Here is a 22428-nt window from a genome sequence, read left to right on the forward strand (position 1 = left end):
TCAGCAAGAGATAACTAGAAGCAACATCCTGACCTCTTGAACACACATCCAACCAATGCAGCATTTTTCCCCTCTATCAGCTAGCTACCCAATCGCCTGCTTTAAAAACTATTTTTTTGTTGTTTTCAGTTTAAAATCTAAGGTCCTAGCAACTTTAAATCTCTCCATTTTAGCACAACAGGAATTCTTAAGTATTCTGAGCGAGGAATGGCAATGCAGCTGGTATTATTTATATGGTTTTTGTTATTCATGTTTCTTTACACAGATTGTGGATGAAAATGACTTCTCGTTTCAGGATATTACTGACCTAGACTTGATGGCTTGCCACCTGACAAATTAAAAGTTCCTTCCCATCTTTTCTGGGATAACAGACACAGGCCAAAATTTACTGTGAAGCTTCCCACAAAAACCCGCAACAAGGGATTCTCATACTCATCTATCAGTCTATAAGCACAAGAGGAAAATATTTTTACTTTTTTTTTTTTTTTTACCTCCCTGACTTTTCTCCACATAAGAAATTCCTTAACATTATGCTGTCTTCCCTCCCTGCATGGGTCCTGAGTTATAGTTCTGCAATGAGTGCAGACAGCAGCTTTCTTCATTTTACCCTCAGAGCTCCCTGGAAACACAAGCTTTCTAGCTGTTTTGGTAGCATGAGAGTCTGACTGGTACTATGAATAGCAGAGATATCATTCGGGCAGAAAGATATGAAGACTGTTTGGTCGTTGCACTAAGACTTAGGTGCTACAAGCTTAGGAAGTGTGTCTCTCCCCAGCTGGCAGTTGTACCCTTAGCCACCGCTTCAGAGATTTGTTTTGCTTCCCCTCCTCTCCCGCCTTTACATTTTAATACCTACACCTTGCTGCCAACAAGGAAGACAACACACAAGTTATTCTGCAGAGAGTTCAAGAGTTCAATAACACTCATATAGGTAACTAAAGCTCCGCTCTACCTACCAAAAGGGTAAATCTCGAACTTGGATCAAGACAGACCTTCAATTTGGGAAAATTACTGCCTACTTCCAGTACAAACTGTTGACTATCTGCTTTTAATTTTACATTGTCTTGTGTTTTATAATTGCACAAGGCAAACGAATCCTCTTCCCTCTTACGATAAAAAAAAATGGATGCATCTGAAAGCCAACCTTCATGTTCACTCTAATTAACAATGGAATTAAATTCAAGAGTATTCACTGACATGATATGGAATTACATAAAGAGAAGACATATGACTTTAGTTGCCAATGTTTTGAACAGATACATTACTTTTCCAATTTTACCCTTTTATAAATTAAACCCCTACGCTCTATACTCTCTAAAAACATGATCATCTAAAAATACCATTCTAACAGTATTGCAAATACATGAGGTTGCACATCCATGCACACAAACCACTTTGAAGATTCAGGCTAAAGCATGATTAAAACATTCCAATACTAAAGTTATAATTTTGGTAAATATTCAAATTCTGAAACAGTCAATTTAAATTTAAGTAGCTAAATGAAACTGTTCAGAAGGAAACAACACTAGGCAACATTGTTCTGACAGCTGAATGCTATTTCTGCGAAGAGGTGACATACAACAGGTACATGAGGTGGCAAAGGATGGCAAGGAACTCCACGTGAACCAAAGAAACCGGGAAGTCCAATACTGAGGTCTAACGCAACAGCTTTTAAGTATTAAGCGGAAGGGTTAGTATTCTCTGTCGCATCAAGTTGCCTGGCTTGAAGTCCACTGTGCTGAAGCAGACAGCTTTCTGGAGAACTCCAGTTAAAGTCAACCTTTAATAAAGGTGCTTCATTAAGGACCTTTATTGCCATTTTATTCCTTGTCAGTACTTCACAGTGATACAACAGGCTTGACATTAGTCGCCAGTACATTCTTCCAGTACAGTTTCTAGTTAAGTTGCTTCAGATAACTTGCACTCGAAATGTTAACTGTCAAGTGGCCAATTCATCTGCTAGACATGAGATAATCTCTTCAATCTTTTGAGTGCAATGGTATTCTGTGAATGCAATAGAAAGTTTTACATGACAGTTAGAACTTCATAGTATAGGAAGTTAGAGAAAGACAGTGAAAAGAGGATATCAAATTATTCAAGATGATTAGCAATCATCTTCAGTTTCATGATAAAGAGTTAAATGGACTGCACACAATTTGGAGGGGAGAGAGGGTTGAAAGCGGCAAAATCAGAGGCAAAGTGCACCCAGGATGGAAACTTGACAAGGGACTTAAAAGGAAAAAAAAATGGACAGCTGCAGAAGGTTTCAAATAGCCTCAAGAATGTGTGTGAACCTGATAAAATTAATGCAGATATTACATTGCCTAATCCAACTGATGTCTCATTAAAAGAAAATAGGCAAAGAGATTTGAGTCCATTTAGGTGAGTATATTAAAACCTAGCACTACTGTAACAAAAGAATCAGACACATGTAGGTCGTTGTTGGAACTCCTAAACCTCTGACCAAGCAGTCTATGGCTTGACATAAAGGAGACATTATGCCAACAGACATATTGAGAAGAATCATATATGCTGGGTCAAACTAAAGATCTCTTAAGCCCTGTATGTTGACAGCAGCCAGTAGAGGATGCTTACATATCTTCACAGAGAAATCTGAAGTATCTAAACATTTAGGCTCTTCAACCCTTCTGGAGGCAAAAATCCTTGGACAAGAGTAGCCCAAGTTTTCTCTGAAGCTGCCACAACTCCTAATGAAGCAAGTGACAGCTGGGATTAGTGTGCACCTTAGCTAACCTCCAGATTCAGGCAGCTTTTTTCTCTGAAAATTAACCCACTCCCAACGGACTACAATTGGAACGTGTTATATTGTTTGCATTACATTTACATGTTGCTTTACAGCTCACAGCACCCTTTTGAAAAAAATAGGCAAACAGTTCACGCTTATGTACTTAAACTTTATTTCTTCATAATTACAGGCTATTGTTAGAATTTTTAAACAAAAGGGAAGTCTATAAATAGAGGCTAATCCAACCTGAACAAGTTTTTTTAAAAAAAAAACAAAACCCAAACAGTTAAAACTTCATAAAGTAATGCCATTTAGCTCACAGCAGTGGTTTGTTGGTAGTCTGAATAAAAGTACTATAGTCAGAGTCAGTAACATGAAATGTAACATCAAATGACTCAAAACTTTAAATTCCGTAAAGGAAAGCAGGAATATATATATAATATATACATATAATTTTGTGTTGGTCCACTGAGTATACATTTTGAACAAAAGATAAGAAACTATGTAATCCAGTTAAGCATATGATTTGCAAGATTAGTGTACACTCATTACAAAGATGTATAGATAAGTTACAACTATTTAATACTTGCAAAATTTTAAGTTACTTTTTTTGAGCAGGTATATAAATGCTCATTTCCCAGTGCAAAAGAAAAACCATCCCAGTCAGGTTACCCATTTTTCCTGAAAAACTGAAAACTACCCTCAAACTCATGCAACAGCAGCATTGATAGGTAATGGGAAGAGCTTAAATACACTGAAGCATGTCCGAGTTCTCCCCCTTTCCCCCCCAGTGCTGTGTGTTGAAACACTTCAATTTCATCAACTGAAATACCACAGGTTAAAAGTGCAAGAAAAAATAAAATCTCTTGATGTTTATGCTGCTGCCATCCATTTTTCTTAGGGCAAAAGATTATTCTTTTTGGAATTATTTTAATGAAACTAATTCTCCAGAATAGAGTTCTTTCACAATGAACAATAAGTTATTTTCATTAAGTTATTTTCATTAACATTTTATCAATCCTACTCTGACTCAGTGACCGTAAAGAAATCATTCAGTTTAAGGTGCAACTATCAGTTGGCATTCAATAAATTACATATACAGAAAACAACTGTGGTTTAAAAAAAAAAAAAAAAAAAATCAGACTACCTGTTTTTTCTTTCTATTCTCAATCCTATTTCAAATTGAACTTAACTTGCCAGTTCGGCTGCATATTTCACAGGCAAAAGTGGCTCAAATAGCAGTGGGGTCTCGTAATTTGACAGTCATCTTGGCCAACAGCAAATGCACATGAATCTTCAACTTAATTGCTTTATAAAACAAAAGGTCTGTCTTAAAACCTATGACCATGCAAGAAAAGCATTAAAGGTTTCAGAAAGATGCACTCTTTCTGACTTAGACACCATGAAGATTGTTATTTCAAATCCAAACATAGAATCTTCAATGAAGAGAAAAATCTATATGCATACCTGTAAAATAAAGCACTCCACAACTCTGGCATTACTAAAATCTCTTTAGAAGGATAAAAGGTTTCAGATGACTAACTGCTTGGTGGGAGACAGTCAGCCATGGCAGAATAATTGCTATGTTCACTTTATGCTCAATTACCAACTGCTGACAGATTACAGTCAAACTACAATCTCACTATCTACATTTTGAACTGATTTGCTTAGCGCTGGGAAAAGTACTTTCTTCTCCTGAAAACTTGAGAAAAATTGAATGCTAAACTTAACAGTTATTCAAACAATAACCAGAAAGGGTTGAATTTAGGCAGAAATATTCACACCACTTTCAGAAATTTAAAACCTTTCATGGTTTCTTGTATATATGTATTTTCTGATTAACATTTAAATAGGTTAGGTATTCAGGAAAAGGGACAAAACAGTTGACATAAGACAAAATCTTATTCTAAACTTCATGCTTCTGATATTTCAGATTTACTGAGTGCAATAGCCAGTTCCAAGTCTTCTTGCTCTTGCTGTTTTAGTCTTGCCAATCTTTCTTTCTCTTCTCTCTCACTTTCTCTCTTAGCCCATTCAATCATGTCTTCCTCAGTAGAATACTGCATTTTTAAAAGACAAAATAAACCAAATTAATAATACAATGATAACTAATACTGTCCAAGTCTTTGGTTTAAGGGACAATTACGTTTTTTTCAAAATATTGTATATATTCTAGTCTTCAAATATTACTTGCTTTTTAATTTTAATACACTATTAAGATTAGCGTAGCCTAAGGTTTAACTATTAAGAACTGCATTGAAGCCATCCAATTGATGCATTTTTATGACATATGCCATGTTTCAAAATTCAGTATTAATTTTCAAAAAAGTTACGGAACAGAAAGTGCTACAATTTAAATTCAAACTATTTTGGATAAAAACCAGTCTATATAAGAAAAATTTGGAATAAATCAGGAGAACATTTTACAAAATATAGCCCTATCCACACTGTGGGATATCCTGATTTACCCTACTTTCATTAAGGATGATTCTTCCAAGTGACAATGACTGCAAAAATTAGCTGTAGAATGACTGTTTTTAATTGCGCGGATGAAAAATACTCCTGCCAAGAAGCAGCAAAATAATATGGTAACCGTACAGTTAGAAGCCTAGTAGTAATAGAGAAAGGCCAGTGTGATACAACAGGAAAAAAAAAAAAACAAAACCCAACAGATTCTTTCCATGTATATTGATGCAAACAGAATGTGAACTCAATTTCTGTGGTACAATGATTATAAATCAGAGACAGTTAAGAGTATTACCTTACATAAAATACAAAAGATTATGCTAAAGTTTGTTTCTAGTCAGCATGCAGAAAAGCTAAGAGGTCGGTGAAGGCCATATCTTCACAAATGTCCCAATGTTAAGTCTGAAACAATTATCTTAATATACTCCAGGTAGTTTCTGCTATGAGCTGCTGCTTTGGGAAATAATTGTAGAAAAGCTTGAGTTTTTTCCGTAGTTCACTTAGTATTTTCAGTAATTCCAGCTGGAAAAGAATACTTTTTCCTTCATAAAGATAATGAACATTTTTCCTTTCTCCTCCACATTTCACATTCTCTCCTGCAAACTGGCTTCTCAGTCCCTTTAACTAATAACAGTGATCAATAACAGCATTTCAGAAATTATCATGCTACAAGACACATCAACCAGTGCAAGTCAATTTTGAGAGCCTGTCAATCCTCAGTTTACTTCAATCAAGCACATAGTTTATTAGGCCTGAAAATAAAAAAGCACTATGATCAAGATACTGTAAATGCAAATTGCATTTAACAGGTATCAAGCTTGTAAGTGGGATGATGCCTTTCAAAACACCTATTTGCAAAAGCTCAAAGAAAAAAAAAATATATACATAGGCATGCACAAACCTTTAGATTTGCTTCTACTGCTTGGACACCACGACTTCTATGAAATGGATTCTGGTTATAAAGAGACACTTACTACTTTTTACTTCATTGTATGTAAATCTGGAATTTACTAGCCATTCAAAACTCACCAAATTATATTTCATTAACATACACCACTATGAGGCTGTTTATCAGTATTTCAGTACATTGAAATGATGACCAAACGGTTCAGTGACAGCTAAATTAAAATCACACCTTTTGTTTTATTTTTAATTGGATAGTTAACAGTGTGCTTGTTATAGATAGATAATTTAAATCTGCTGCATGCTCTGATAAAATGGATAATCCTTAGAACAGAGATACTTAGAAAGTCCTATTTTCTAAAAGCTAGGAGGCCTTCATGAAAAACCACACAAAAGCAATGCAATTTAAACATTAACTACAACATTTTGCAGTATTTTGTTTTAGGACAGCCTCAGCTGTAAACTAAATGTAAATACTGTTCTAACTGGAAGTGATATCCCTTTTGTACATGGGATATGTTTTAATATTTTAAAATAGACTGAAGACTTCAGTGTGAACCATTCAAAGCTGTCATTATACTGAAACAAATGTAAAAAGTGTTTACTCACAGTACTGAAGTTTGCAAAATTGTTGGGGTCAGCCTCTTTACTGACGCTGGTGGGAGCAAATGGATCACAGAATAGATCTGCTTCTTGTTCTTTGGGAATGTCTGGGGTGGGGAAAGGCTGAAATGGATCGCTCGGTTTAAAGGAATCTGAAGAGTCTATTTGATTGATAGGTCTTTTCCCTTAGATTAAAATGAATTTAAAATGAATTTAAGATAGCAGGTAATAACATGCCAAAAATAGTAAAAAAAACAAATTCAAAAGCTACTTGGAATGCAACCTCTTCTAGTAAACTAGTGGAGTTGCAATGACTTCAGAGGAAGGGTTGCCAATTTAAAAAATGAGGGTATGGTCCATAGTTTCTTAAAGGGTAATCAGATAAAAAGGAACACATGTATGTTAATGATTCAAGAACATAGTTATGTACTAATTAACTGTTTTGGGAAGAGAATTTCTAACAGTTTTGAGCCCCTATTCTATCAGCACAGTATTTTTAATTCTGCTTGCCAACTGTCCATGATCATTGCAGCAAGGCTCTTTTATTATTTGTTTGGATCAAGTTAACACAATTTCATTCAAAGACCAGAAATATATTTGTAAGTCTTCAAAACATCATGTCCTCTCACTATGCTAACACCTGGAATTTCTGTAGTTTTCAAACTAACAGAATAAAGGAATATGATAACAAGCAATCACAGGCTTAACTATTTTGTTAATCCTTGCCTAAGTAGCAGCAGATATAACAGAATCAGGTACAAGCCCCCACCTATCTTGTTCTTTTTTCAGCTTAACCCCAGTCAGCTTTCAACACCTTTGAGGACATTAACCCAAATACTTCCAAGAACAGTTGAGCTGAATTTCATCCCACCATTCTCTCCATATGTTACTGCTTACAGAAGAGGTTTCATTGCAGTTTCTTGAATTCAACTAGCGGGTTCTGCAAGTGGTTTGACACTAACAATGGTTGTATTTTAAAACTTGCTTCTGTTGCCATGTTAGATTAAAACTCTAGAATCGAACCAAAGTGCTTATTATTTTGCATATCACTGTTGTAAGTTAGTCTAAAAATTCTTTCACAGACCAAAAAAGATTCTAATTTGGCAATGATTTAGAGAATAGCCCCTCGGGAATATATGATTTATTTAGACACTTTGCAGATAACCTTGCCATGATAGCTCTCACTCACTGATGATGTTCTATTACTGGCAAACAACGCGTGTCTATTTCTTGAACAATGTGGGAGAAGCAGCTTCAAATGCCATCTAGGGAATTATATTTCTACATGGGAAGGATTAATAAGTACAAGAATATGAAGTATACAATCTCCAAATCTGCCCCCAAAATCATGAAATGAGGGTGCTTATCAGTATCTAGAAAGGCAACGGATTTCAGAGGCAAGCAAACAGCCCTGCTGCACACTTTGCAGTAGCATGATGAATTAAAGAGAAAGATTTGGGGGCATTTCTTTTAAAAAGCATTTCCTTGTTTTGAATCAGGCCAAAGGAGTAATTAAAACCAAATACACTTAAGTATCTCCATTTTTTATTTCTATTGGGAAAATAATTTATTGGGAATGGTTATCAAGATAGCCACAGTATCGTTTTTAATACGTGCAAATCAAAACAGGCCACTTTTTTCTAGTCATGTATTGATAAGGATGCTGTTGTTCCGCCACTAGAAGCTTGCATTCAGAAAGCAGATATGTACACCACATCATAGCCGCTCCCATACAACGAAGTCAGAAATCCTTTTTTTGTTTTAAATAAGGACCACCATAAGAGGAAACACTATCAAACAGTCAAATTATCATCACTTGTCATATCAGCTGTTTTAATGTTATTTACAATGAAACTGATCACTTGCATGAACCAGATCTCATATCAACATTAGAAATTAAACTTTAGTATTAATACTCCTGCATTTACTGTGTTCCCCTTCTTTTGAGGAAAAAGATGAATATGTGTTTAAGTTTCATGCTACAGTTTTCCAAAACATCTTAAGATTCATCCATATAGTGCAATAGTGAAAAAATGATGCAATAGAGTTTTTAAAGAAAATGAAACAAAGGACAGAAACTTAAAAAGGAATACTAGTAATATGTTTTCCAGTCTATGCAAAAAAAAAATTTGAGAGTGAGGAGTCTGTTGTAACATGGGCTTGTCGCAACCACAAGGTGTTATCTTTGATAATCATGGCCTTTTCTGGAAAGCAGAGCGGTTTGTGTCGTGGAGTAGACCAGAGGACTTAGCTATCACTGAACAGAAAACAGCATAGGAAACTTGGGTTTATTACTATTACATTGGCTAGGTTTACTACTACAGAATTCTGGCAGGGCCACCTGGAAAAAGTTAATCTGAAAACCTGAGACAGTCATTTAACCCTATTTAATTCATTTTGCATTAAAACCGGAGGTTTTGCAATGGATAAAACACACTGAACTCTCACTTTAAGCATAATTTAATGCAAGACTCACAATGTACCACATTAGTAACCATTTAATTTGCAGCCATGCTATGTTCTTGCAGATACTTGTAATGACTCTGGTTTTTCCTGTTTTCTAAATCCTTTCTCTCTTCAAAAAACAAACTAAGACGCTAAACACCATGAAAAATATAACTCTGAGGAAACCACCTACAGATCAGGAACAGACTTGTTTCACATCCTGCTCATTCATTCTAAATTCAGACACTTCACCATCCCCTCATAATTATTGTCCCACTGCCAACATTGAAGAAGCTAATTGTTAAAAACATCTCAGTATCAGCTCTTACCAGGTGGTGGTGGACAGGGCCTTGTGGGAGTTCCTGTTTTAGGGGGCAATGCAGGAGGAACATCTTCAGTTTTAGCTGGTGGTTCCTCAAATAAGTTTTTAGTTATGATCACATTGTTGACAGAACCTGACGTGGAAGAGCTAAAGGGATCCTCATTGTTGGCCTTCAACAAAGAAAACAGCAACATACGCATTTTCAGTGCAATTCTACTATACTTTCCCATCTTTTCAATACTGCAATATTTATTTAGAACTGCAAGTTTGGACTAAGACAAAAAGAAAATACTTTTGTTTGGTTTTACACATATCATCCACATACTCCAGGAGATTGAAAATAAAGAAAAATCAGGAATGGTTAGCGTGTACAGCAATATCAAGTCAAGTGCAGTTAAACATGCAAAAGTAATAGTTTTGCTGTTAAACTCAGCAGATTTAAAAAAAAAATAGTATCACTTCAAATATGAAGAAAATACTTACAAAGCCACAAAGATTACATTGCGTTGTTCACAGTGGAATTGCAGGACAGTTTACTCTAAAGACCTCTTTTTCAAGAAACTCAGCCATTATAAATTCTCAGTATTGGCAAAACTGTAATGAAACTGCTGGTAGAGAGTAAGCTATGTCTTGTCACTGCAGAGTTTCATGCATTTTCTATGAGTAGCAGTAGCTTCATATTACCTTTGACAGCGTGCTAAAGTCAGCAAAGCCACTTCCAAAGGATTCATTTCCAAACAGAGAGGCAAAAGGGTCTGTAGCTAAATACGCACAAATCAAGCAAATACAATGAGATTAAAAGTTAAATATGAAAGAGACTGAAAAAAAAATTCCCACAACAAAAAAGCAACTGTTACATATTTTGCAGCACAGACTAATTGAAGTGAAATATTTTATGAGGTGGGCGCTTTAAGTTATTAAGTAGCTTTTACAAAAACTGAGTGTCAACTACCAATTAAGAATAATAATTCTCCAGAACAGGGAGTAATTCAAAAGAAATACTGGTATTCTGGTTTCCTACATTAAAAAAAGTTAAATTCCACTGAAAGTATCAAAAAATCATACTACTGGATGTTCTGCTGAGATACATGTATGTATCCACACAGAGGTATTTTTTATGCGCATGGACCCATAGATATACATACACAGATATGTATGTATATGAACATGAACAAGAGCTCACTTCTGACTGTAGGCCCACTTGTGGAATAAAGTATCTAAACCTCATATCATCTCAATCTAATTCAACAGTACCCTTTCATTTTTATGTGCCTCAGAATATGTAAAAGCTTCTATTCTACTGCAAAGCAAGAAGTGCACTGTCTTTACTAATACTCACTTCTGCATCTCTAGAAAATGGCATTGTTTTCCTACAATTAAACTGAACAGCTTTACAATACCAAATCACACGTGGATTCATGTTTTGGATTACCACTTGTCAGTGCAACTTGGGAAAATAGGAGATTATTCTTCCCTAAAACATCTTTAGCCCTCAGATGAGTGAGGGTCATCACAAAACAAAAGGAACAAACTTGAACAGTAAAAATTCTTGATGACGTACTTATTCTATCCTACATCTCCTCTTGTGGTACAAAGCTATCTTGTATGTTACTTAGAAAGTAATATGGAATCTCCAAAAACAACCCTAATGGGAAGCAGTACAAACCATTCAAATAGTCCAAACATTTAGATCAGGATATTTTACCAGTTTTACGTAAGGCAGAGGAACATTTATGCAGAACCACTCTTCAGCGTTACGCACTACAGATAATCAGACAGTTTTGTTTTATAAAAATAACCCCCTTGCAAACTTGCACCTTATGTCATACTTTATAGGAAAATTCAGAGAACACAGGAAATCCCTAAAACACTCCACTGCAAATTCAGTTAAAAGACTAGGAACAAAAGTAAGCAAAAGCAAATTAAAATAAACCCCAGGAAGTCTGATGTGTATAATCTACTTTTACCTAGATCATTTGATGTAGTAACAGTTGTTCCACCAGGAGCAAAAGGGTCATTCTTCTTTGATATCTCTGTCTAAAATAAAAAAATTCATTTGGAGGGAAATTTGTTTTTCAGCTTAAAAGATTTCTCAATTCTATGAATACAGTCACAATTTGTTTTAGTTTAGATGTTTTAAGATAAAATATTTTGGAAGTAGCTTTTATCAGCATCAGTAAACAAGTCTGTCAACAGAAACTCCTCCCTCAAAACAGCGACTAATACTTTCAAAGGAAGGAAAAAAGGGTACAATATGTAACATACTTGGTAACCACTAACGCAAAATTTAAGAATATCTACCACTCATTTTGGTTTCAGATTTCTACAGCCAGAGCCATCTTCATGAACATATAACTACAAGATATCAACACCACAAAGGTGGTAAAGCATTTAGGATGAATGCATAACTTTAGTTCAGAAATACAGATTTCAAGACTCCACTGCTAATCCCACACCACAGCTCTGACCCCCCCCTCTTTTTTTTTTTTCCTCTTCCATACTTCTCTTATTATCAGACTGTAATATGACCAAGAATTGGTTATATTAGAGTATCAAGACTTGGAAAAGGACAGTGTGCTAAATATTAAAGATTGTAGAAAACTAATTTTTAAGGTTGGAGGTGTAGGCTGTGGTGCATAATATGACCTTGAGATCTGCATCATGTGCTCACCACATGGAAGGACACCACCACCATTAGGTGCAGTGATTTCTCACTATCTTGGCTGTTATGGGTTAGCCACAGGCACACTCTACAGCCACGTAACTTGCTTCCTAATCCTAATCCACATGTATCTAATTTTTATATATGTATATGCATATTTTATACACACAGAAAATTGGAAGCGAGGCATGAACAGAAGCAGCACTGAGTAGGAAAGGAGATGGCAAAAGGATGGAGATGAACTTAAGACATGACGAATTTCAGCTTCTTGGATTGTTTGTCTGTCGGCCCTAAATATTACCTCATCTTCATCAAGTTCTATCCTACATCAGAGAAGGTTTCATGCCCAACTCTAGCTTATTATAGGCTCGAGGCTTATCAATAACTGCTCAGTTATAACGTGAACAGCTATAAGTTACACCAAAGTACACCTGAAAGAGGTGCATTCAGTAAGAATCTTCACGTTTTGAGGGCTTCGATGACTCTTATTAAAAAACCACAACAAAACCCAAACAACATACACGTATAGAACAATTTTCAGAAAGGAAACAACTTTTCAGAAAGGAAACCCCATACCACAACAGATTTCAGATAAGATATAGAACATACTTATTGATCCTGTAATCTTTACAGACAAAAATCAAGTGTCTCAACATAACTTGGTGAGATTAATCTTGGGTTTCTTTCAATGTTTACTAAGTTCCAGCAGCTACCAACAGAACTTAGTTCATTAGTCTCAAATGTTCTTATCTGTGGAGCAACGAAGTTCCACACTGAAACATTTAAAAAATGTTTTTATTTTTACTTCTATTTAATCCGTGACTATTTCTAGGAAGTAGGACACAAAAGGACAAGACAGAGCCATGGGGTAAGAGGTAACCTTTTATCTATACAATTTCTGAGTATCAGCTTTTCAAGACTTGTCCAAATGTACAAAATAGGTTATTTTGTCCAAATCATATATAGAAGGAAGTAAAAGGTATGCTACCAAACTTACTGTGTTATTATTACTGTTGTCTGCAGTGCTAAATGGATCAGTGCCAGCAGTCACAAAAGGATCAGTGGAGGATTGTTTGAAAAAACAGTCAGATGCAAAAGGATCTGAGCCTTTGAAGGGATCACCACCAAAGGGATCTAAAAAGTAAACATCTCATTAACATTTCTGCTAGCTTTACTTAGCTTGATATCTTAAAAACTAAAGATTATATTGCTTTTTTCATACTTCAAGAAGGTGACACATTTAAGCCCAAGGATCTCTGAAGCATGAAATTAATCTGTGAATAATTTGTATTCTGTGATTCAAAACATTAGACGAGCCAACATTTTCTACACATCATGAAAACTTTGGATGGTGCCAGGGATTCAGTTCCAGAATTATCTGAGCATATATGTTTTTTAACCAAGCTCCCTAAAAATGAAGCATTTTACAAAACCTAATGTTTCTCAGAACTCTCCTACCCTCCTCTCCTTCACTCCCCACACAAAATTGATGTTTTCTTATTTGGCACTTGGTGCTCAATGCTATTTTGCTATAGCCTTCCTACAGGCCATTTTGCTTTTTTGTCACCAGTAACTCCATTCATTGCAAATAATGCAATGACATTGCCTATACAGCCAGTCTAAATAGAGAATTCCCACCTTTTCCAATATTTAGTTCTAAAGAAAGTTGCTAAGTTAAAAGCCTTTAAAAGAGTACAGTCCTACTTCTTTGTATACAAAACCGGCAGCAAGAGTTTGGGGCCTTCTGTTTACCACCTTCACATACTAAATCCCAACTAAGGATACCCCCAACAGCCAGAGAGAAGTTCACTGGCAATGGGCTTCTCCGAAAAGCTTTAACACAAGTGGACAGCTGCTACTGCCATACATCTATCTATCCTATGGTGACTTTTTGGGTCATTTCCACCTTTTTTGCACTGAAAGTGGTGACACTTTTCCCCACATACTCTTCTAGTAGGAATCATTTAGAAAAACAAACACATTAGAAGTTACAAAGTTACTTACCAATTTTCCCAAAAGGGTCATCTTTGAAGGGATCACCTGTTTTTTAAAAAAAAAAAAAAAAAAAAAAGTTACTTGTCATGAAGCATGTACTCATCTGAAGTCTTTTGCACACAAACTCGTTTCTACAGCTAGAATTTAAACAACTCTCACTCAGAGGAATAGTTTCACTATTTTCAGTGGAACTACAAGAGCTAGCATCGGATGAAACAAATATTCATTAAGTAGCTCATTACCATCATGAAATACACACAAAAGCAGCCATCTCAAAGATGCATTTCTGTTGGCTATTGTCCATAAACATCAACATTATGCAGTATTTACCACCACAGTAATCCAGGCTAACCACTGATAGAAACTTAGTCCCAGTTTTGATTAATTCTCACAGGTGCCATGGATGGTAGCTCCTAAGCAAGTGTTCATTTCTGTACTGGATGCATGGTCCCAATTGCATCAGTTCTACTCCCTCATCTACACGTACATATACTGTCTCTTACTTGTAGGTATCTACCCCTGAACATTCTGAGCGCACAAAGCCCAAAAGGTTGACTACTAACAGACATACCTTTCTCCTCTGAAAGAAAGGCCTTGTCATGTGCTGTAAAAGTAGGACCACTTCAATATAAACAAAAATCAAGCAATATCTACACAGAAACATTCAAGCTGTTTTAAATTAGTTTAATTTATTCATTAAAAGTATTAAATCTGCACTGACATTCTTTAAGAAGCCAATTGGTCTGAAACAAATTTAGCTTATTTTCCTTTCGAAGCAATACGAGCTAAAGTGATCAGACCATGTTGATTCTGAAAGCATGTAAAATCATATTAATGTAGCTGAAAACATCTGCTTCAGCAGTTAATCCAAATTAACTCCACTTCTCCAAGTGGCTCCATATAGACAGATCACTTCTTCCAACATAGAAGAAAAAAAATAAAAGCAGAGCAACAGCATTCGTAAGTGGCAAGTTCTTAAAAATAAAAGCATAGCACTTCCACAAGACGAACAGATGGTGCAGTTCCACATTACCTTTTTCTGAGTGCCAAGCTCACCATAAGTAGGCCACAGCCATTCATTCTCAACAACCCACACCCTCCCCACACCACAGCTCCCTGAACCCTCAGCTGATCTGTTTGTGGATCTGTGCTGCAAATTAGATTAGCAAGACCACATGTATCACAAGTATGCCCACACCTCTAAGACCCAAATGCAACCAGGGGTGCGGGGAGGAGGGATGTAAGAGAAGTACTTGGGAAGAGCAGTGAGGGAAAGGTGTGCTTTTCACAGCTAATTAGAAAGTCCAGATGAAGGAAGGAGAAACACACTGGAGCTCTCATTTCTATCATATCTATTTTCGTAATGCTATTGGTTCCACACTGCCGTCACTCAAGCATCTTCACATTTATTCTATAAAGAGCAGTTCCAAGGTGAAGATTAGTCTGAGATGTGTTCATACAAGACCTGTTTCTGCAAATCTGCACTTAAGAGAGAAAAGTTTACTTACTGCCAACAAAAGGGTCAGACTGGAAGAACTCTAAGCTGGCTTCAGAAACTAGATCAGGCAATGGATGAGATTCAGCATCAAATGGATCTTCCTGGGCAATGCAAAAGAAGTAGAGAAAGGTATTAAATTTTTAAGACATGCAGGACAGAAAACACTTATGTCATCTTGTGTTACCATTTAGTAGTTTCTTAAAGCTGAAGAGAGACAGCTAGAATTCTACATAATTCATCAATGGAGAGCCAAAATATTTCTCAAAACAACCTGCCCGCTATACAAGATGACATGTTTTCATGACATCGCACTCTAAATAAAAAACAGTAAGAAATGACAATTTTATTTCTCTCTTGTTCTATAACTATGATACAAATTACATGATGCAAGCCTGAAACAGTTTAACCAGGATTTTTTAATTTACTTTTTCCTCCCCCAAATCTGAACAAACTCACTTTTTTGGTAATAGTTGCAGCTGGGGTCTCTTTCTCTTCTTCCACAACAGAGGCTGTTGTTTCAGGACTATTCCTTATCTATAGAAGGATAAAAGTAGACATACCATAAATAAGTAGACAGAAGACTACACAACATAATTTTAAGTATTAAATAGCTAAAAGAATATACTAAAGGATACTTCAAGAGGTTCATACTTATTATAGAACATATTGAAGTGTTCCATAAACCCTGTGAAAGTTTAAAAAAAAAAAATCTACTGGGATATTTAAAGCAAGACAGCAGCTTTAGATTTTCTGTACTATTCCTTATTCCATTCTGGTTGCACCAACTGCAGACAGCTGCTCTCCTTTAATGTTAATTCTACTATTTAAATTTACAATATTTTGCTTTGGAAACAAATACAGAAAAATTTTTTTGCCACTTTCCAGCCAGGCTAAAACGGCCTCCTTCTCTCCTTATCAATTTTCAGATTGCAGAAACATAGTCTCTTAGAATAACACCCTGAAATTTCATTTGTGCAAGTGTTTAAAAATATAATCAATCGTGATACATTCTTAACTTATTCCAACTTCACAGCTGCACTGCATCATGATCAAGCAGGCAAAACACTACTCACTGGAGACACACTGTTTATTCGTTCATCTTCTGCTATACTTTCCCTTTCAGCATTCTCATTAAGGTTAGCAGTTTCACTGCTGCTGTTGCTAAGACTAGAATGATCTGCAGTTCCATTAACAAGCGTATTATGTGGCTGAGAGTGCCAACTAAATTGGTTATTTTCCAATTCTTTCAGTTCAAGAAGTTTTGTCTGCACCTGTAAACAGAAATAAATGTATATGCATCAGTGCAGCAGCACACAGAAGCTAGTATATGACCACCCCCTCTTAAATATAAGATAGAAGATATATGCCTGAAATTCTTATTTTCAAAAGCAAATATAATAAAAACCATGTTCTTTCAATCAAAGGGTGAAATTTGAGAGACAAGCACAAATCTGATCTAGAAGAAATGCAATGTGGTTGAAAGACAGACCTGAGAACCTTCTCCTGCCAAGGAAGCAGACTGCATCACTTGCAACATCAAGACTTGTTGGTTTATTTCTATTCAAACTTCTAAGAACAGTTGCAAAGCCTTCAAGGTTTTTTTTGTTTGTTTAGTTTTGTTTGAGTGAGGGGTTTTTTGGATGTTGGGGTTTTGGGTTTTTTTTTTCTTTTAAATTATGTATTTGCAATTGCCTTAAACTCTAAATTAAAAAGGCTGCTTTATCAGAATTCTCATCTTCCAAGAAGGAAAATTACAAATTCATTATCTTCTCCCACATGACTTTTGAAGTCTACAAAATCCACAGTGTATCTTCCTAAGCAGACAGTTACATTCACATTATTATTTCAGCAATATGCTTAACACAGTGCCTCACAGCAAACATTTACAACCAGCCTGCCAGTTATGAAGGAATTACTGGATTTGGCAGATTATACAGAAGAATGAACACAGTTCAGATATTTAGGTGTCTAAATCCCACTAACTTCTGCTAGGTCATTCACCTAAGAGTTTTCATTGCCTTGCACATGTCACAAGCCAGGTGGCAGCAAAGACAACACCAGGTGTCTTTCAAACACACGGACCTCAGACCAACCATTAGATAATCTTGCCTAAAGCACCACAGCACCTATTGTTCATTATTCGTGAGCCAAGGGCAATAAAATCGGGAGTACTCATATAAAACCTATTAAAAAATAAAAGGTTTGTAGTACAGTCAAGCACAACCACTTATATTATCAGCCTCAAATCTGTTCACTGCAAGTACCTCTTCCTAGTATATTAATATTGAAATAGCATAACCTTCTCTCTACCTGTGATGAAATGATGGAAAATCCATTTGTTTACTTCTCAGTTTCTAAACCTCAAAGCCAAATTTAAGAATTATGAATATGTTATAAGGCTCTTCAACAGAAGAAAGTGTTCTTGCATGAACACTAGCAGTGGAAGTCTTAAGAAAATTAAAAAAAGAAATCTTAGAAAAATCATTAACGAGTTACAGACATGAATTGTGTGAAATGACCAACCCAAAAGTCAGCCATTTCTAGGGTTCAAAGTTAATCGGAAGGCTTTTCATTTTGTTTTTAACTTGATAATGATGTGACTCTAGCTAATATATTAGACAGCTGGCATGTCAGAGAAGGAGAATGATGAGGAAAAGGTGTGCAAGCTAATGCATCACTGAAGTAATAATAAATCACTGATTACAGATAGGAGCTAAAAGTGTTCCTTTAACATAACAGCAGACACTTCAAAGCACAGTGCTTAAAATCCAGTGCAGCCATCTCTCTACTTCTCAGTATCTAGTCTCAATCCATTCTATCCTTACATTCACCTTACCTTCCCTCTTCAACAATGTACTAAGTAAATGTTATTAGTAATTTTATACTGACTTCACATCAATTAAAGAAGAGTGAGAGCATGCCTCAGGCCACGGCTGAAGAAGAAAGCTTAAGTAACTACTGGACATAGAGAATTTAAACATGCATTATCCATTTTTCATTTATTACATTAAGACAAATTATTTACAAAGTGTAATAAATTAATCCTTTTTATTAACAAAACTTGGAGAAAAATCATGAAGTATCTTGAGTGACTTGAGTCTGCCTGTAAGAATCCTAACAACTACTAGCACAGAACACATGTGTAAGCAACTAAAGACATGAGCAAAAAAAGAAAACAACGCCTTCCCTTTAAGAAAAACCACACTAAAAGTTGTCAGGGAAAAAATAAATTGAGGGGGGAGTCTTTCACACTGCCTTACTGAATTGATTTCCTGTTGTGAATCCTGCAGATGTTGCTGAAGAGGTCCCAGCTGTGCTTTTCCAGACTCTATGCAATGCTCAAGCTCTGCAGTTTCTTGCTGCAGGCGACTCAGCTCCTCTTGAGCTTTGGTCAGTTCATCTTCATACACTGAAATCTTTGATTCCTGGCTTGTTATTTCAGCCTTCAGCATGGCAATCTAAAGCATGAACAATATTTCAAAGCCAAATAAAAAACCCAAACACTTCCAAACACATCCCAATACTATCATTTATGACCAGAAAAATTAAAAACCTCATAGCTATTGCAGAGATTATAGATCATACCTGAATGAAAGGTTAATTCCCGATTGGTCTCAATAAGATCATAGTATTCTAGCTGTTTGCCTGACCAACACAGATATTTCTAATACTGAAAATATCATTTTAGACCTTAAAGAAATACTATAGCAGTATATTAGAAAAAATCTACATACCCATAAGATGATTTTTTTAACCACTAAGAAATCAGTCCCAGTAATTAGTGCTTCTAATTACACTTACATTGCATTATAATTTTGCATTATTTCTTTGCACTTAACCTTATTTGTGTGCAAGTATATCTCAGTATATTTGTTGACACACTGATATTAAATTAGGAGGTCACTGAAGTGAGTGACATATTTCCTATTGTTTGTTGGTCACAAAGTCTTGACACTCGGGCCGTTTATTCATTATTTTTTCTCCTGCCCCAGCAACTGTAACACTGCAAGGCTGAGTTCTTCAAAATGAGGCCGTTACTTTTTCAAGGGCCTTAGCCACTAGACCTTACCAAATGGGCCTCCTCTGCACACTTCTGCCTGATATCATTAAGTTGCTCTTCCAACTTGGCCTTTTGCTCATCAAGATCATTGAGGATTTCCTGCGCTTCCTGTTTCTGAGCTTGCAGCTTTTGGAGATTACTGCTCTCCCGCTTTACTTCATCTTGTAGATCCTGTAATAAAACAGATTAGCTTTGCATTTGTTCCCTCTCTCCTCCTAACCACTAAATTCCACAGCATAAACTGCAGTACCAACTCAGATTTCAAAGTATCAACAAATTATCTTTCAAAAGCTAGCATTTATAATGTCATTATAAAAGCTAGCATTTATGTCAGACAAGCAAGTATTCTCAAATTCTAATTCTAAGACAAAAATAATCAAGGTTATTTGCTTTTTCCTTTCTTTAGTAAAAAGAATCTCATTGAAATATTGACGATTGTGCATCAACACAGAGATTAACTGTTTTACTCACAGGGAGGTTAGGATTTAATCCTGAATTTAGAAGTCATCTTTGTTCAGGCTGCTACATTGTCTCTCTCCTATGTTTTAGCAATATGTTTTACTGAATTCCTTAATAACAGAAATTCTTTATTCTGCTCCTTGCCCCTTCAAAAACATATAGCCAAAAATAGGAACTTTTTTCAGCAACATGGTAAAGGACCAAACCGGTGCATTATTAACCCAAATGCACTCCCTTCTAGAGCGTCCCTGCCTCTGATTCTGCAAAAATCAGCTGAAAACTTATTTTCCATGTAACAGTACTGGTAAGAAATGCACATTCACTACACAACAATATGGCATCTTTTAATTTATGAAACAGCAGCAAGTATGTATCTTGTGTTCTAAGTACATTAAGTAGCATCATATGATAATTAGTTCATTTCTGAACAACAGGAATGGTTATACTTCAACGAACTGCAGAGATAGCATTGAAAAAAAGGTCAAGTGAAGAATTTAGGAAGAAGAAAGAATCGTCAAAGTCAAGAGGAAGAGAAAATACAGGGAGATCAAAAAGGATTAATACAGAAGGAAAAGTATTAGATGAAAAGAGAAGATTGCAGCCTTTCTGAGACAATATGGTAATTGAAGGAAGAATCATGAACAACAGTAAAAAACAAACAGAGATAAAAGAAAATGAAGGAGGATAAGAAAACAAGCTGACGTGAATTTCTGATTAGATCATACATTTGTGTGCTGCTCTAAGCTAAGATCCTGTTGTCCTTTTTTAGGGGTGTTTTGTTTTGGGGGTTTTTTTTGATGAGGGAGATAGTTTATCCATGTGTGCCAACACCTCCACATAATCAGGACAAAAAAGCCAGATAGAAATAGAAAGGCATATGGTGTAGCAGTCAGATGCTAGGGAAATAGGTAAGCTCAAGACAACTGGAAGACTACCCAAAGAAACATCATAGATGCTTCCATGAAAAAAAAAAACAAAACACCCAAACAAAACAAAACACAAACCCACCACGCAAAAACCCCCAAATCAAATTTGAAGTTCGCTAAAGAGTACACGACTGATGTACAGCAGTCAGACTAGATGAATTACTGGTTATTTCTAATCTATGGAAGACAAACCAGCACACACACGAAAAGCTCTTACAGCAGCTACTGACTTGGATAATTTGGACACTCTTGATCCACTCATTTTTTACATTGCTTTGAAAAGCAAGTATCAGCTGACACTTAAGCAACAGGGGAAAAAGTAACAGCTTAAAGAGATTTCAGTCTCCTTTCTCCAAAGAAAGCAAAAATTCACATGCACACAAGCTAAATATAGATCACCTCAACTCTTGCTACTGTTCCTTGAATCCCAATGTCTGTCCTAGACACTGCAGTAGAGAAGCACTGAAGAGACTTGACTAAGCCTGATGGCTCCCAGAAGGAGGAAAAAAAACCCAACCAAAACCGAAACATGTTCACATAACCACTCCAGAATTAAAGGTCAGAGTAGATACAATACACAGAACTGTGGATAATACTCAAAGATACATCTTCATGAAGTAAACCAGGCTCCAATTAAGCTTTGATTTCAAAGAACACCCTCAGCAGAGGAGCAGCATCTTAATGTTCAAGCACTGAATGAGATTCTATATGAAAACCATTAACCTATTTGAGGTGGTACAAACTAGTGTTTTTATGGTAATAGTAATCCTTGTATTAGATTTACGATCATTATAACTCTCCATGCTAATGTAGTGTAGGACAAGGGAAGCCTAGAGTTCTGTATTTCCACAGATAGACAATGGATTTAATAGCTTGACAGTCTGTACTTCAAACAATTCACGTGCTAAGAACTATTAAGCCTGAAAAAGCACAGAGAAGTTAAACTTCACTGACTTTCTAATGGCTTTGGTGCCCCGCAACAAAGAAAGAATAGAGAAAAATCCATGCTGAGTGGGATACTCAGAGTGTAAATCTGTTTAAGAAAACTCAGGCCAACAAGATCAAAAGGCTAGAAGAGAAGGCCAGAAACGTTCTGGACTACTTAGAAGGCCACAGTCCCAAAATACCTTTCACTTCCCCCCCCCCCCTTCCCTGAAGTAGGGTCTCACGTGCAGTTACATTTTTGTCCCCCCAACTCATGTAAACCTATATTATGCTTTGTTCAGGAGTTACATGCATTTGTTCTCAAAATTTCTTTACAAAGTTTCAGTGTCCCGTTGAAAAGCAAAACATAGACCTTTTGACTACACATCAATAAAATTCTAGGGAACATGTAATTGCTG

The 22428-nt window shown here is 36.0% G+C and overlaps 1 protein-coding gene across 4 annotated transcripts in view; it reads right to left on the minus strand.

Annotated features, from left to right (window-relative positions):
* Positions 1-2894: 2894 nt before the first annotated feature.
* EPS15 (epidermal growth factor receptor pathway substrate 15) overlaps positions 2895-22428 on the minus strand; it is a 52446-nt gene continuing 32912 nt past the window's right edge. For 2 of the 4 annotated variants that reach the window (XM_052800971.1, XM_052800969.1), the window contains exons 14-25: positions 19710-19871; positions 18901-19098; positions 16714-16911; positions 16097-16174; positions 15651-15741; positions 14152-14187; positions 13145-13281; positions 11453-11522; positions 10170-10246; positions 9493-9655; positions 6725-6903; positions 2895-4806 (exon numbers count right to left, since the gene is read on the minus strand). In XM_052800971.1, the coding sequence (XP_052656931.1) occupies positions 4660-4806; positions 6725-6903; positions 9493-9655; positions 10170-10246; positions 11453-11522; positions 13145-13281; positions 14152-14187; positions 15651-15741; positions 16097-16174; positions 16714-16911; positions 18901-19098; positions 19710-19871 (1536 nt within the window). In that variant the 3' untranslated portion in view covers positions 2895-4659. Of the gene's footprint in view, positions 4807-4842; positions 6151-6724; positions 6904-9492; positions 9656-10169; positions 10247-11452; positions 11523-13144; positions 13282-14151; positions 14188-15650; positions 15742-16096; positions 16175-16713; positions 16912-18900; positions 19099-19709; positions 19872-22428 lie in introns of those variants that run through there. The other 2 variants (XM_052800972.1, XM_052800973.1) reach the window with 2 other exon arrangements.

This window comes from Harpia harpyja, chromosome 11 (genome assembly GCF_026419915.1).
Source record: "Harpia harpyja isolate bHarHar1 chromosome 11, bHarHar1 primary haplotype, whole genome shotgun sequence".
In the NCBI taxonomy this organism is placed as follows: Eukaryota; Metazoa; Chordata; class Aves; order Accipitriformes; family Accipitridae; genus Harpia; species Harpia harpyja.